This window comes from Conger conger, chromosome 3 (genome assembly GCF_963514075.1).
Source record: "Conger conger chromosome 3, fConCon1.1, whole genome shotgun sequence".
In the NCBI taxonomy this organism is placed as follows: Eukaryota; Metazoa; Chordata; class Actinopteri; order Anguilliformes; family Congridae; genus Conger; species Conger conger.
In genome coordinates this window covers 19,093,481-19,111,248 of record NC_083762.1, presented here as the reverse complement: position 1 = coordinate 19,111,248, position 17,768 = coordinate 19,093,481, and the positions used below count along the sequence as shown (strand labels likewise).

The following is a 17,768-nucleotide window of genomic DNA, read 5'->3' as shown; positions in this document are numbered from 1 at the left end:
AGAGAGAGGGAAAGAGAGAGAGAAAGAGAGTGTGAGAGAGAGGGGAAGAGAGAAGAGAGAGAAGGGAAGAGAGAGAAGAGTGAGAGAGGGAAAGAGAGAGGGAAAGAGAGTGAGAGAGAGGGGGAGAGAGAGAAGAACAAGAGAGAGGGGAAGAGAGAGAAGAGTGAGAGAGGGAAAGAGAGGGGAAGAGAGAAGAGTGAGAGGGGAAGAGAGAGGGAAAGAGAGAGAAGAGAGAGAGAGGGGAAGAGAGAGAAGAGTGAGAGAGAGGGGAAGAGAGAGAAGAGAGAGAGAGGGGAAGAGAGAGGGCATGTGAGGCCATATGCAGCGGGTGAGTTCATGCCAGCCACACGAGTCTTCTTAATGCAAGGGTGGAGATATTGCGGACTCTAACATTACTCCCACCATATTAAGCTTTTCCTTTGTTCCCTTTTCAAAGAGTGTTTTGGTTTTGGAACAGGCTTTGTTTCCTGGCCGATTGTGATGCGATGCAACACAGGATAAGTGGACATAAGTGAAATTCAAAAAAGCGCAATTAAAAAGTGTCATGTTGTCACGTTTCCAAACTTACAGACAAACACAGCACTGTTTTGCTACCTCCTGTGCAGACGCCAAAACAAGAAATAGACTTATTTAGGCGACAGGAAAGAGTAGAATATGCAACAGACCACCAGAGCCTTACATCACCTGAAAGGCTTAGATTTACTGAGGTTGTGCAAAGGATTTCACAGGAGAAACATTTTGGAAATTCACTTCTGTCCCACTGCTTGGACAGCAATAGTCTTTGTGTGATAGGCACACAAATTAACCTTTAATAACTAAAACAGAAAAGGAAGTAGGTGGCAAAAAACCATTCACTCACCCTCCCTCTACTTGTCAAAAAGTGTCTCTCCATTTTCTCTTTTCTGCCCTCCCTTTCAAACTGCTATATTTAGCTTCCCTGGCACAGCCTGTACCCAGGGCTGCATCTAGCCTCAAAAAGCTGTACGCATTTCCACACACAGTGCACACAGACCCACACAGACACATACAGATAAATACAGACAGACACAGACACAGACACAGAGAGAGACATACAGATAGACACACTAACAGACTCACAGAGTGTGATGGGATATAGAGACATTCACAATTCAGTGTGAAGGAGAGAAAGAGCAGAGGCTGAGTGACAGAATGATACACTCGGAACACACACCCAGACGTGGCAAAGATCTGGGTGTGATTGGCTGTCACTACATTAAATCTGTCATTTTTTGTTTGTTAGGATGAAACAATCTTAAGAGTAAAAAAACCCAAAAAAAAACCAAACCATTTTGTAAGAAAAATTTAAAAAAGGAAATATGCAAAAAGACATGCAACATTTTGGTTTCATGCCTTCATCTAGGCGCACAATGGCAGGATTGGCACCACAATATGACTTTTTCTTCTCCATCTGGCAGCCAGTTCTAACACCTCCGTGTGCACAGCAGAGCCAAAATGGCCACTGTGCTTGTGTCGATGTGTAACTGTGCATTTTTACCATTGGTGTTGCACCAAGCAGTGCAACACTGTCTGCCAGTCATCCAGCCCTTCAGCCTTTTCTCTGTAACTTATTCTGCTGTCTGAAGGCATATGGCAAATTATGTAATGCTCTTCCTTTTTTTTTTTAAAGTGTGTGTGTATGTGTGACATAGAGGGTATATGTGAGTGTGTGCAAGAGCATGTGCTGTGGGGCAAAAAGATGTACAAAATTTACACCAGAGTGAGGCAACTGCAGTCTTGGCACAGTCCTGCTTGACACACACTCACACCATGGTGCCGAACACACACACACACACACACACACACACGGTGATCCAAGAGGCTTTCGCAATAGGCCTGCCTGCAGCAGAGAAATGGGGAATTGGGAAAGCAGGGCAGGGAACAGAGAGAGAATGAGGGAGCTAGTACTACAGGTTTGTGAAATTGGTAGGGAAGGCACATCTGTCTGCCTGTATGTGGGTGTGTGAGAGAGATCAAAATGATTCTTTAATCATATGCACTTCATTGAGTAAAACTTCTCCACAATTATAGTAATACCTCACTCAGAAATACAGGTAGAGTGGATGTACATTTTGTTCTTTAATTTCCAAGATGTATCTTGAACCATACAAAAATAGTATTTGGGTACTTGCAAGCACATTTTACTAAATTAATTATTAAATGCATGGCTTGGGGTGCAATTTTACCTACTTGTATTTTACAATTGTAGGTAATATTTAATATTTGGAAAAAATCCCTCTCATCCATCACCACAGGGAAAGCCAAAGGATAGTCAAATGAACAGAGAGATGGTTGACCTACACAAACCAGGTAATGGGAACAAAACATACAGAAACAGAGCAATGATCAAAAAGTTTCAAACAACTGAAACAGTTGCATCTTCTTCCTGGCAAGTTCACAAGTACATGTTATCCCCACAAACAGTGGAGGACAAGCAGAAACCCTGTTCCAGAAACGCATAGTTCAGTTGCATCTTAGGGCCAAAAAGTCTCAAAACCAAGCATAAAACACCACATCTACACCAGCAGGGTCTTTGGAAAGGTTGTGTGAAGAAAGCCATTACCGAAAGCAACTTATACAATAATCAGGACTTGATGCAATACATCACTGGAATCATAACTAGGGACGGGTGATATAGGCAAAGCATTTTTTTGTCAATCTACACCGTTGGAATATTAACATCTACAGTCAAATATGTTGTGGTGGATCAATTATGTTTTGCTGCCAGTGGTCTAGAGGTTTTTTTTAAGATCAATGCTGGAATTAATTCCAAGCAGCAGGAAATTTTTGCCATATTTCTGGCTGCCTCTGGCAGGAGGTTGGGACTCGACCATCTGTGCACCTACCAACAAGACAACAACACCAAACATACCTCACAATTGACACAGTAATGGTTCTGTGAAAACAAAATGAATGTATTGCAAGTGGCCATTGCAGTCTCTGAACTTACATCCCATCAAAATCTGTGGTCTGAATTAAAGATGGCAGTCCATAAGCATAAACCTAAAGTAAGAATTTGTCGTTCAAAATCCCTCCAAATGTGTTCTCCAACCTTATCAAACATTACAGGAGAAGACTGCGTCATATTATCCTTTCCAGGGGATGCTACACCAAGTACTGATCACACGGATATCAATAATTTGAAACCTAGCTCTGAAAATAAATTGATGACGTGAAAAATGTGATATCTTCCACATGTGAAAATGACAACACAATAACGGTGTTATTTGTTTTCTACAGTCTATGGTTTTATAATGGGCGGCAATAATTCTGGACGTGACCGTACTCTTGTGGCCGGGGATCCCAGGACATTCTGCACCACAACACAGACTGAAGCAGCCAAGCCAAGGGGACCAAAGGGTGAGGGGATAAATGTTAAAAGAAGGATCCCAAATCAAACACAGGGGCTCGCGGCAGCTCCTCCGCAACTCGTTTTCCTCTGCTGACTCAGCTGCCTGCATCGCTCTGCCACTCACTGCCAAAACAGTCACACAAACTTCCAGAATGTTCCACATGCAGTTCCAGCGCACAGGACTGGCTATGGAGAAAGCACAGAACCCAAGTGCACCCGTGCTAATACAACACTGATATTGCATAACCGCATGACATTAACTGCCAATATTTAGTATTATATTCTCCACACTGTAACATCAAAGAAAATATATATAGATATTTCCACTCTTGCAGCTACTGTTTTGCAACTTTTGGGACTTTAACTGGCAAATATCATTCATGTGGGCCACTGCCAAAGGGAGACAAACTTGAGCAATTTTGAAAAAATCAACTGAAAGCAGACCAAACATTTGGAAATATACAGCACAGCACAGAAAAAAAAAAAAAAAAATCCCAGTGCGTACGCCCTCCTTCCCGTGTCCACCTGTCAGTCTGCCTCGTCACACGGCTCGTGTGCATTCACATCTGCTGATAAAATAGCCAATTATTAATAGAGCGCAACATGGGCAAGGACTACCTCCAGCAGTTTTACATTACTGTCAGTAACCTTAGTCCCTTAATTCACAGGAGGGCGCTTCTGTGAATCTACGCAGGGGCCACGGCCGGCAGCCAGGCTCGCCGTACATGACACCGCAAATATTTATTTATGAGCTGGGGCTGCGAGGCAGAACAGGGCCTTCCTTCTTCTTGTCTCCGCACGCAGAGTCCTCCTCTCCTCCAGCTCTCCTCCTCTTCCTCCTCCTGCTGTTAATGGCTCCCAAGCAGTTTCGCAGTTTGACGTTTCTCGCCCCTCTCCCGTAATTAAAAAGGGTTTTGTCTCTGCAGAGACCTGGGGGGGGGGGGGTGACAGCGGCTGGCGCTGTGGGTCTGTACGCGGAGCGTGAGCAGGGGAGAGAGCTCTGTCTCTCGTGTTGCTGTGGCAGGAGCGGAGGAGGAACCCTCCGGACCTTCTGGTCAGAGGGGTAATAAAAGTAGCTGAAGGCGGGTCGTAAAGCATGTCAGGGTGCCGCTGCCGTTTTTAAACTGGGGAAGCGATTATGTTCCCATCTCTCTGCCTCTACAGCCGAGTGGCACCAGCAGTGACAAGAAAACCACACACACCGGATAAGGATAAATCACTTCATAGAATCGCTCTCTTATTTTTTCAACACACCGATTAATCCCATTTTGCCGATAAAATCTAAGAAATCAACCGGACACACAAAATTAGAAGCTAACTTGCTCTGTATTTTCATTGAATATATTTAACTTCCCATGTTCGCACTTTCAAATCACTTCGGGATCAACCGTTTTCTTTTTTGTGAACCAATTATAGAAATAAATTCTCATATCAATTAATTTGATACAAAGCTGCAGCATTAGAAAAGACTATTTTAATCCCAAACTCATATTTGCAAAACATATGCAAATGAACACCATATAAACATAATCTCAATATCTCTGTAAAATGTTCATCGCAGCGTGGAGATCTTTACCAACTGAACTGCAGTGCAGCTGCGTTTTTTGCTTCCCAGTACCCTATCGATCTCTCATCAGCATGGAGGCTCAACCCTGGCTGCATCTCGGAGGATCTTCGGAGACAGTAAAACATAGCCGAAGGCCACACTTGTTCCAAAACCCACTGGACATAAAGGTCATCCTTAACTCCTTCAAGCCTAATTTCCACTTGGAACTGTTAATGAGTGAGTATGGAGCTCTACCTCTCCCCCCCAGCATGAGTCAAGGCTTTTATAACCGCTAATGCATCAAAGATTAGCCTCTCTGTCCGTCTACCACCGCCAAAGAGAACATTGTGTGACTGACGTTAATTGCAGACCACTCCACTCTCATCCAGTGTTACACAATTGATCCTGTTCTTCATAGCTTTTCTGAGAAATAAACAGCTAATAGTCAACAACATTCCTCCTGCACAAACCTCTTATAATATTCAGGTGTTTTATAATGAGGGGAACCGAGGTGTTTAGACTGTGACCGAGCCAGGCATTCATTAAACGAGTTTGCGATTAAAGCACATGGACACTCAATATAATCACTTTCCTTCAGAGCTCATTGCGCAGAAGGGCCCTAAGTGCCAGGAAGAGGTAGTCAGAACACAATAAATAATAAGAGAAACCGCTGTGTGGGCTCCCAGGTGGCGCATCCAGCCAAAACCCTCGCTCTCAGCGCAGTACCATGCAGGGACCTACAGGAATGAAATCCTGGGTGGGTGACTTTCTGTTGCTAAGCTATTGCCTGACTCATTGGCCAAGAGCAGCTCCACCAGTCCATAAGGTGTCTGGTCTGCAACGGCCGTGTAAGCTACAGGGAGACAGATTTAATGTTCAATGGCTTGCTTGTCTTTTTGAATGTGACACTAATCATTCGCAGCAATTATTTAAATGTGCCATACCCATTTTTTCCGTTCCATATTTTCACCATGGGAAATCCACAAAAACTATAACACACCTTGCTGAATTGCACTGCAATTCTCCCAGCAGCCAGTAGGCAATTCATATTAGGTGATTGACAACTTATCTTCCGAGAGGGGGGAAGTTTTGCTGAATTGTCTCTGTGAAACCGGCTCAGAAGTACCATCAAAAGTACCTGTGTATTATGTATGATTGAATGATTGTATGATTAGCCATGTCACCTCCATCCACCACCTTAATTTAAAACTTGGCTGAACTCTGACTTCTACATGCCGCTCTGACCCCAACCCCTCCCCCCAACAAACACACACACACACACACACACCACCCTGTGTGAGAAATGGATCATTACTGGACTTTAATCAGCTTTACTCTCTGAACACCCGCTGGCGATAAGCTCTTTATAGACAAACCCAGTTAGAGAACAGCACAGTGTTCAGGCGGAAAAACACACAGAGAATTATTTCCGTGGAGGAGTCATTACTCTTCTCAGGGCTAGCATGGGGCTGGGGCTCGAGGGGAGGCTGGGGCATTCACAGAATGAATGTGCAAGGCCAGGGGAAAAACAGTGCTGCAAACCCTTGTGGGGGATAATAGGACAGACCTCACCCTGACATTTCTCAGATTTAAAAACCAAGAACTCCCCAAGGCCAACTATATGAGACCAGATCATATCAGTGCACAAAAAATAAACAAATAAATAAATAAAAAATATATATACAATAAAAATTTAAAAAATGTCACATGTCCAATGATAGCCCACATGCAACACTGGGAATGTAAAGACTATACCTGTAACTGCTGAAAAATGAAAAGGGCTTTTAAAACTTTAAAAGATCCCTGGCCCAACCAGCACTGAGCTTTTACTTTACAATACATCATCACACACAAACACTCACACACACGGCCACATCATCACCAGTGGACAGCAGTGTGAAATCAGTAACAGAGAGAGCTTTGGCATTGAGGGTTCATATCGTGAGCAGAGGCACAGCTGCTGGGTTGCTGTAGAAAGATTCAGAATGTGCAAGCCTAAAAAAATAACTGTTTGAGGTCACTTGGAAAATTAAGCAGTCGTCTGAGCAAAATGTAAATATGTATACTACAGTGGTCACTGCATTAAGTTAAATGTTAGTACAACCAAGTCAACACCTGAGGGCATGAGCTCGGCTCTAAGACGTGACACAGTAATTTCAGTTTCACCTTAAGGAAAGACCTTTGTGTCAAAGGCTTCAGCAAAACCCAGCTGCCGGAACAGGGGCATCTGTATGTTAAATAAAAAAAAATTATAATTTGCCTGCGACTGGCGAGAATGACTCGGTATTGTTTCCCGAAACGGAAGCTGTGTGAGAGGCCCTTTGCCACACACAGCGAAAACCGCAGAACCCTGACTGACTCACATTTACACCCCCATCTGTGCCCTGCTCTTTTCATCTGACAATCTGCAGCCTGCATACTCCGGAGGAATGAGGACATTCAAGTCTTTCTCCCTCACCCGACCCGTGTGTTAACTCAGGTCACCCACACAAACACCACTTCAAACTGCTTTTTGGGGCTGTGACTCAAAGCGGAGCGGAATGGGAAAATGTGCGTATGAGGGACTGCGAAAGGACTAACTGATCAAAAGACAAAAGAGAAGATGGATCAGAACGATGTGGTTAAGATGGACGGAAAGACCCCAGTAAAATAGGAAATGGAGGAGAGAGGGCAAGATTAAAGCACGAGATAGAAAGATGGAGGAGAGACAAGGGAGGCAGGGAGGGGGAGTGAGTGTGTGGGTGAGGACTATATCCCTAAAAAACACACATATGCACAGAGAGAGAAAACAACATGTTCATTAGCGTCACTAAGGAAACAGGGCAAACCAGACTTCCTTTAACAAATGAAAAATCAAAGTCCAAAATAACCTCACCCTCTAAGTCGATATTAGTTTCCTTGTACCCGCTCGAGCACTGGGATGTGTGTGCAAACCGTGCATGTCTCAGCCCTCTCCATTCAGAGAACTGTGCGTTCTGAATGATGTCACTTGACAGTGCTTATTAAGCAATGATTGCAGCTTATTGCGCCTCATTAAAGTGTAATCGATCTTAGCTAGCTCCAGTAGTAATACAGCACCGGTCACACGTGTAGATGGATCTGTAGCATCCATTCTTGCGAAACTGGGTTAAAACTGAATAGCGATATTAATCACATGACCGGGGGCGATACATCTGCCTGTGCCTACATTCAGTTTCTGCCTCTCTTTCTACAATCAGGGATTAAGTCCCCTATTCATCTCTTACACTATGAAATCCTCCCATTTCCTTTTCTCTCCCACCGGAGTCAATGGGAGGGAGATTAGATGACAAAAGTGACAGCACAACCAAGCGTGAGCACATAAATTTGGCAAGAGCCCACGCATGCACTCTTACTTAGCAGCACTGAACTCCAAACCGCTGGCGTGTTCGCCTGACACAGGCGTCACATTGTCACTGGAGAGGGCTGAGGGGCACTCTCAGTCGACACCAGATGAACTCGGCTCAACCCAAGGTGAGCAGGCAATGGTGCCTGACCATGTAGGCCAGTGGAGAACATTGGGACTGGAGGCTGAGTACTGTCTGTATATTGTTTTCCTGTCATGTGCTGCTGACCTCTGTGCTTCTTTGTCACCGGAATCATACTATATTTGCTCCCTTGTGCTCCAGAGCTGTTGTTTTGCTAAACCGAAACCTGACTCCGCTCTAGACTGTGCGTGGTGCTGCAGCCTGCCGCAGAATACTGCAGCACAACATCACACTATGCTGAGTGCTACATAGACCCGGGGTCTGGCATCTTTGGAGGTACAAAGGTTTATGATCTCTTCAGGGCTCTGCTCTTGCACCCGGAGAGCACAACTCTGCAGCCCAAAGATAAACCCAACTGTAGAGATGGGCTTCAGAATGTGTGAAGATATGAATCGCAGACACACAATCCTTAGCGATGCGAGTGAAATGTCAGTACAGCAGCATAAATTACGTCCAAGAGGAATCTGTAGGTCTGCGCTGACTTTTAACGCGCTTCGGCCAAGCGGTGCGAGTCGAGTCGGGCGCCATGCTGAACAGAACTGCACTGTCCCTCTCGCGGCTCAGAGCCCTGTCCGAAGCCACGCAGGGATCAAGCCGCTGTTGAATTTTCCACCTGCCTGTTCATTTCAGCCCCAGCTCGGAATCAAACGCTGCCCGCATCAGTGAAACTGCTGTCAAAGGAATGCATCAAAACCCCTGTCAATGTAAGGCATACTACCATATCTACGCTCCAAAAAAAGCTTCAGTCCCATTACACCATTCACTCCACCCTTATCTACACCCATGGCAACCTTTGAAACTGACACCAACTGCAGTCGATAGCCTGGCATGATATAGAGCCAAGGACCGCCATTTGTAACCTGGAAGTCATGCACACGTTGCAGGCCAGGGTTCGATAAATGCCTTCCAAATACATAGTACTTTGGGTATTTCAGTAAAAACAAGTCACAGTAAAAGCAAATGTTAAAACCTTAGCCTTGTTCCTAGTGTCACACTCTAGTAGTGCTGCTAGATCACAGCGTGTCACAGCAGAAGTGTAAAATTACCCTGCACCGAACTTCAAAGTGACGGTGGAGTGTGACATGTTGAATGCAAATAGCCCAGCCGTAGACCACCTCGCAGGGATGGCCACTGCTGGCCCGGCTTGGCTTCCAGCCCTCCTCAACGCAGCGATACCTACAGAATTATGAGGAGCAGTTAATTTAGGTCAGTGGAAGGCGGGGGTTGGAAACGAAACCTCCGCTACAGGAACTGGGTGCTACAGACTCATGAGGCAGAGCAATATACCGTAAGAGGAGTTACAAAGTACTGACCGGGTTCCAAAACTTCCGCACAGGGCCTTTTTCCTTCTTTTTTTTAAATAATTTTGAAAGATATTCATTTTAAAATGCTTGTTGATCAGGGGTGCCCAAATCTTTGCATACAACTGTATATCATGAAAAAGCTTATCATACACCCATATCACCTATGTGAAAAAGTAATTGCCCCCTTAAAATTGAATAACTGGTAACACCAACTCTAGCAGAAACTACGATCTAGACTTCAGACCTTCTCTCCTCTGCCCATTTGCCCGATGCTATTGACACAGGGAATGAGCCCACGAAGAACCCCCAACATCAACACTACTGGTTTACAAAGAGGGACAAGAAGAGGGTGCCACCATAATAATAATGTGATATCGTGCACTCTGTTGACTCTGTCTAGACACAAAACCCAAGAGAGGATAGGGGTAGTGAACTCAATTAGCTTTGTCTGGCTTGCTTGTGATTAAGAGAAGTAGAATTATGGCTGATTTATTTAGTCTGTAGCTACTTTGTATTCTAATCCCGGTGTTGGAAATGTCAGGTTACAGTTACATAAACTGCCCTGTCTGCTTATGGATCAGGCAGTGTGATGGTGGTCTGTGTGTGTGTGTGTACGTGGGAAGGGGGGGAACTAGTTAAGGTTGCAGGATCTACAATGCAGTGCTTCTACAGTGATTTTTCTCCTAGCTGTGCAGTGTGTGGTGGGAGGGGATGTGAAATCAGAAGAACCCCACATTCCTCACTCACTCCCTAACTGCAGGCAGCAGCAGGGCAGGAGGGTGGAGCATAGCCATGGTAATAAAAAAAATAAAAAAAACATGCTCAGAAATGTTGCTGCTTTCTGATTCAACCTTTTAAGGCACAGTTCTAGCGTGTGCATGGGCCCCACGATCTAGTATGGAATCCGGACGTCTGCTGGGTGGTGTATAATCGGCTGTCGTGTCACCCGGGAAAGAGAAGGATTGCAGTAAGCAGGATGTCCATTTCTCACGGTGTACCAACAACACCTCTGGCGTATGGGGCACGCTCAGTCTGCTTGCACGAGTGACACATGAAGCGTCCGCCCCTGACTTAATGTCTGTGAAAGGAAGTGTGTGCTCGCCTCCACACTCCCAAACTGACAGAGGAGGTTATGGTGAAGAGCACAAATACGCACAGCACTCAGGAGGCAGCCTGTAGTGTAGTAGTGCAGTTGCTAAGGTACATGACAGGAACCAGGAAGGTTGGTGGTACAAGCCCCGGTGATAAGATCTGCACAGCTGTTGGGGCCTTGAGCAAGGCCCTTAACCCCACATTGCTCACCGGGCAGCGCTGCACTGCTGCAACCACGGATAACTTCAGTCTCCTAAGCTGGCATGAATGTGGTTGCAAAATAGCCAATTGGACACTCCAAGTTCGGGTGGGCCATTGAAATGCCAAATGTCCAAAAAACTAAAAATGGTTTGCTGGCCCTGAACCAATGAACTTTTTAAGCCCTCGTCATTTAAATAATTTAATGCTAAGTGATTAAAACCCCTTGGGGAGGCACCCCACCCTGCATTACACTATCGGTGATGTTGCACCCCTTCCAGGAACACTTAGGGGGAAGGGTAAGTATAAATGAACCAGGCCTTTGTGTTTGGCTTTGAGAGGTGTATGGGTCACTCTCAGGTCAACACGGGGCAGTGGTGTCTTGACTGATGTGCAATTTGGGGCCTGACTGGAGGGGTCACTGCATCTGGAGACAGAGGAAATCCTCTAGTCTTCCACATACATCAGAAAACCATGACTTCCCATAAACCATGCACACAACACAAACACAAGGAGAAAACACACACACATAATTACTTTGCAACATTTAAACAGTCACAGAAAATGAATAATAAATGTCCACAAACGTACACATACATTAGCAGCCTGTGAAAGGTAAACATGCAAATGCTGCCTCACCCAGGAGGCAGCCATCTACACACACTACCTCACAAAATATAAACACAGAGGCACAGATAAATAAATGTCCAAAAATGCACACATACACCAGCAGCCTCTAAAACTGATGCAAAGTAAACACACACTTTCCTAAAAGGCACACGCACATACACACACACAGTAAACAGACACCCACAGACACTCCCCTCCTTCACCAGAGGCGCTGTGTACAGCCAGCCCAGGCACGGTTACAGCCATAGCCTCACAGTGCTTTCTCTGTTCAGACAGAGCCAGCAGCCCAGAGACAGCGCTGGAGCAGCGCCAGGGAAAATACCCACAATTACTGCCCATCATAATTCGCTAAAGAAAAAAAAAAAAGCATAAATGAAGCACTTAATTACTTCCAAACGCAGCTAAAATCTGAGGATCAATTTGAGTCACGTCACGCTCACTGCCGTTTTCATCATTACACTGACGGCAACTTCACATTTACTCCAAGTCTATTTTTATCAGCCTTCTCTCAACGTGCTTAGAATGACACTGCGCACACAGTGAACGCAGAAAGCCGAGGGAAGATCCAGGTGGAAATATCTAGCAAACTAAACAGAGGTATCACTTAAAAAGTAACTACATATCAGCTACAACCTTTTTCATGATATTGAAAATAATATAATAAAGACACTCAAGGCAAACTTTTGGTCACTTTCACCTTAAATGGTTTCCATGTACTTGCAGAAAAATAAATATGTCAAGGCTAGTCAGGCCCTACATCTTTAAAAAAATATTTGAAGGTAATGATTTATGTAAATAATGTTAACAGTAAGTCCTAGCCATGACTCAGGCCACGCCAAAGCAGCAACTGATAAGATCTGTTACAGAGTGCCTGCTTTCCATAGACATTTTTTAAACGCCATAAACCAGATCGGTAACTACTGCACAATCTGGCGCCAGGTGGTAATGAAGATAAACATGTATTGACCCTGTTTGCATGGTTCAGTTGCAGTGAATAAGTTGCATTATTGAATAGCTGGGCACTACATGAATGACATGCAGAAGCAGGTGGCAGATCAGAATAAACAGAAAGAGAAGGGGAAAGAGGTGGAGAAGATCAAGCAGACGGAACAGGAAGAGAAAAAACAAACATAATTTGTTTCCTATATACATGGATCATTATCAGAGGTGGAGAATCTAGGTTCAGAAAGTAAAAGGCCTCCCCTAGTACTTTTTTCCAATAACCTGGATTTTCCAATCATCATAATTCTGCAGCCAGGTAGAACAAATTAGAGAAATCAGCTGGCTGAGTTCATGGGTGGAAGAAACACATGGCAGGCTATTGTCTGACCCGTGGACTTTACACTTCTGATCATTATTATGACAACTATAACAACAAATAGTTAAGTTAATTATAGTCAAGCTGGACAACATATCAGCAACTTTCCAACAAAACCCTTACCTGTTCCATCCTTGCTACCATTCTGATGTGTCCTTAGCTCCTCTGACTTGTAGAAATCAATGCTGGCGTAGGTATTCAGATTTGAGGTGGTACCATTTGCCCCTCCACTCCCTGACCCCCCTCCCACTGCCCCTCCACTCAACACGGTGGAGTAAAGGCGAGGGGGCAGGGATTGGACAGCTCCAGATCCTTCTGGAGCTGCATGTTGGCTCTCCTTATTAACAAGGTCCAAGTCAATGTAGTTGAGGCCTTGCTCCGTGGATGAAAGATGAGCAGTGGGTGTGATGGGCGGCCCAGAGTTCAGACATGGTGAGGGGACATCAGGAGCAGTTCCATTACCCCAGAGCATACTGTCAAATCCAAACCTGCGTGCCACTGCCTGGGTGTGCTCTGGGAAGAGGGACGAGGAAGAAGAGGAGGATGAAGATGAGGAAGGGGGCAGTGGTGGAGGAGCCAAGAAGGTTTCAGAGCAATGTCGTCGTCTGCCCTGAGGGTCAGCTCTGATCACCTTGGCTCCTTGGTCGGGGTTGGAGCTAGCCTTGGCCAAAGGGAAATCCAAACCCAGTCCCAGGACCAGTTTAGGCCCTGGCTGGTCCTGTTTGCTGGGAGAAGGGGGCTTAGCAGTGGTAGCAGAGCTGGCTGTGGTAGCACCACTCAAACTGAAGGCCATCTCCGTGTAATCACCACATGAGGTTGGGGATTCGGTTGCACTGACCTTCCTGTGGCCATCACCTACAACCTCCTCCCTTTGTGGCGGTGTCCTGTTCTCATCTCTGGCCTTAGGGGCAGCGCCTACTGGAGTTGTTGGGGTTGAGAAGGAGGGGAACCCCAGAGGAGTTAAAGAGAGGGGAGAAGGAGAAGGGGAGGGGCCTAAGTCCATATTTACATACTCAGACGCAGATGGAGGGGTCACTGGAGTAGATGGGCTGCGAGGGAGGGGCAGGAATCCGGCCAGGCAGGAGGTCGGTCGGTGCAGAGACCTAGGGGGTCCAGGTGGTAGTGACACCCCAGGACTCTGTCCTTTCCCCATCCCTCCTCCCCTTCCCCCTCGGTCTCCCCTGAACTCAATGCTGACATACTCCCCAGGGCTCTTGGGCTCAGGGGGTAGAGGAGCCTCTCGAACTCTGGGAAGGGTGTTGGCTTTTGATACATCAACAAACAGGCTGACCGGCCTCCGACCCGGCTGCTGCTGGCCCTGTTGCTGGGCCCCAGACACCCGTCTCTGTTGGAGACTCCCATTTTTTGAGCGCCCAAACAGCCCAGTAGACTGGGCCAACTTCTCCTCAGACTCCCCAAGGCTCTCGCTGCTGGCTGAGCTGGAGGAGTATGAGGATGAGGACAGGGACTGGTGGCGTCCCACTGCTTGCCCCACAGGGGGCTCTTGGCCCCCTTGGGCAACCGCTCCTCTGGTCACATCTCCACCCCTGCTGCCGGTGGGCCTCTTGCCCCGACCAGCGTCATCCTCAAAGTAAGCAGGAGACATGTGTTTGTAAGATCGGGGCAAGGAATAGTAGGAGTAAACCATCTTTGGGGGAAGCTGCTGCTGTTGCTGTTGTTCAGAGTGGGGGAGGCCCTCAGAGGGCGGGGGAGTGCTGTTGGCAGACCGGGTGCTTATGGGGGACATGTTCATGTAGTCGCTGCCGGCCCTGCTGTCTGCACTGCTGCTGCCCACCCAGGCCCCCCCGACCCCTCTCTGGTCTGGGGAGCAGCTGCTGTTGGGTGACATCATCATGTACCCGTCGGAGCCAGTGGGGGGAGGATGGATTTGCTGTGGTGGGGACACACTGTTGTTTGGGGTCATAGCCATGTAGTCGTCAGCTGGTTTAGAGCCAGAATTGGAGACTGCCACGGAGAGGGACAGGGAGAGCGAGACAGGGGGAGCAGTTACTCCAGGCAGCATGGACATGTACCCAGTATCAACCCCTGGCCCTACTCCTTCACCTTCCCCTTTCTCTCGAAACTCCCCAGCCACATCCAGGTACACGCTGGCCCCTGGCCCCATGCCAGAATCTCGGCGGGAGGTGAAGGACTCGCGGCTTGCGCTCCGAGACATGACGGCATAGTCATCCTCTTCACCCTCCTCCCCTCTCTTGTGTGGGGTGAGCCGATCCAGGGCCATGGGGGGCAGGGAGGCCCGCTTGCTGAGCAGCCTACGCTCGGCCTCAGACTCGCGGCTAGAGGAACGGCGCAGCACCCTGCGGGTGGGCGGATGGGAGGTCGGTGACTGCAGGGCTCCAGATGTCCCCCGTTGGCCCATCATGATGTAGTTTGAGGCCTCCTCACCCAGTGGGTGGTAATTCAGGCTGCCAGCAGAAGCCCCTGGCAGATCAGGAGTCAGAAGGGAATGCTCCCCAGGGCTAGAGCCGTACTCGTCCGAGGATCCATAATCACTGGGTGAGCCCGAAACTGAGGTGTGGTGAGGCACACGCCCATAGGCACCAGCCGCTCCTCCCCCTCCACCTGCTACGCCTCCAAACTCCGATCCATGGCCAGAACTAGAGGACAGGCTGGGGGCAGGAGAGGGGGCAGGGGTGGAGGTGGAACGCATCAATGAGAGTGGAGTCTTGGCAGGTGTGGGTGCACGAGCACTATTGGACCTGAGAATAGGGGTAGTGGAACAGGATCCATTAGGACTGGAGCCTGGCAGAGTTCCGCCTGCTGTTGCCCCACCCTCCTCTACTCTTCCACCATCACTGGCTGTGCGTGCCCTGGGGAAGCTATGGCGGGGGGAAGGGGAGGTGTTGTTTGCGCTGCTACTCCCAGGGGTCTCCGTGCGGGGTCGACGTGTAAAGCCCACCTGGCTAGGTGGTGGGTTTGGGTGGTGGCGTCGTGATGGCACACTGATGGGGTTGGAGGCTGTGGCACCTCCACCAGCCGTGGCGTTGGACTGGGACTTGCTACGCTGGCGGAACTCCTCACTCAAGGCCTTCATGGCCTCCAGCAGGGTTTCGTGCATGTTCTGGGCCACTACAGAGTCCTCCACCTGCATCCAGAACTCCCCGGGCCCAGTCACTGCAGAGCGACCAACCTCCACAAAGAAGAAGTTCTCAGAGTGCCCACAGCGACGAACGTTCATGAGTTGCAGCACGACAGCTGCTGCATCTGAGTTGAGCTTGACAAAGTTGACTGTCTTCTCTGTCAGGCACAGCCGGTAGATGCCCACCAGGTTTTTTGCTTGGCCCAAACCCTTGGGCCACACTTTGACCTGCCACACCTCTTTGAAAGCAGGGCCAGGAGAGGGCACCCCATAGTCTCCACCACTGCCACTGTCACTGGGTGTTTTGCCTGTGGGAGGGAAGATCAAAGGGGTGATTAATAAAAAAACACATGACTAATACAAAGCCAAATAGCTAAATATTAAGCTGGGATCATCAATAAGACACTATCTCTGAGTACTGAATGGATACAGAAATGTTAGAGCACCACAATTTACCAAGGTCAAAAAAAGAACTCTTGTGTTATGCAAGCAGCACCATCAGCACTTTTTTTTTCTTCTTTTTTTCCACATGAGCAAGTGTAATCTTGTGAAAATGCTTCAACACCCTTGCGTTACCCTGCTCATTGCCTTTCCACACCAGCATGGAAATCAGTTCAGGGTCCAGACACATCAAAAGATGGTGACACCAGTTTACATAAACTGTCATAGTCAGCTGTTTCAAGCACTCACCGCAACCCCTTATGCACTTGGAAAATCAGGCACAAGAGGACAGTTACTGAACAGCAATGAATAGTGCAGTGTGGGTGATGAGTCTTTGGGTATCCGGCCCTCGCCGTGGCGGCCAATTCTCAAAGATCATACCATCTAGTCGGAGAACTACCAGACAAGTTAGTTATCAATCAATGTTATCACTCCATTAGTGATTTATACACCCAGTGACCACTTTAGTAGGTAGACCTGTAACTCAGCTTTTTAATGGAAATATTTAATCAGCCAATCATCTGGCAGTAACTAAATGCATAAATGCATGCAAACGTGGTCAAGAGGTTCAGTCGTTTTTCAGACCAAATTTGGGAAGAAATGTGATCTGTGAGTGAAGTGACTTCAACCGTGGAATGATTGTTGGTGTCAGACAGTGTGGTTTGAGTATCACAGATACTCAACTGCTGATCTCCTGGGATTTTCACATACAACAGTCTCTAGAGTTTGCAGAGAATGGTTTGAAAAACAATGTTGTTAATGAGAGAGGTCAGAGGAGAAGAGCCAGATCAAAACTGGTGACAGTAACGCATATGACAACATATTACAACAGTGCTATGCAGAAGGCCATCTCTGAACACACACGTTAAGTGGATAGGCAACAGCCACAGAAGAATAATAAGTCTAAAAAATAGGTCTAAATACCCAAAGTGCTCACTGAGTGTATATTTATTAAGGAAAGCAATTCAGCATAAAAACACAAACAGTTTTGTTTTTTTAAACATCTGCAGAATAGGTCTGCTGTTAAAATAACTGGTGTTAAAATAATGCAAAATTCAAGAACTTGGCCTACATACCAAAGAGTTCGTTTGCCATGAACATACACTTTATGTAATTGTCATTTCTGTACACAGAAAACAGTACATTATGTGTTAAATGAATAAAAAGTTGATTAGTCAACTAAACATTCACTCTACCAATGGGTATTTCAGTCAGGCCTGTTAATGTGCTTTATCTCTGTGCTTAAAGCACATTATATCACAT

The 17,768-nt window shown here is 46.9% G+C and overlaps 1 protein-coding gene across 1 annotated transcript in view; it reads right to left on the bottom strand.

Moving 5' to 3' along the window:
- si:ch73-335l21.1 (insulin receptor substrate 1-B) overlaps positions 1-17,768 on the bottom strand; it is a 34,229-nt gene that overhangs the window by 3,117 nt on the left and 13,344 nt on the right. The window contains exon 2 of the mRNA XM_061237116.1: positions 13,088-16,372. Within this exon, the coding sequence (XP_061093100.1) occupies positions 13,088-16,372 (3,285 nt within the window). The remainder of the gene's footprint in view (positions 1-13,087; positions 16,373-17,768) is intronic.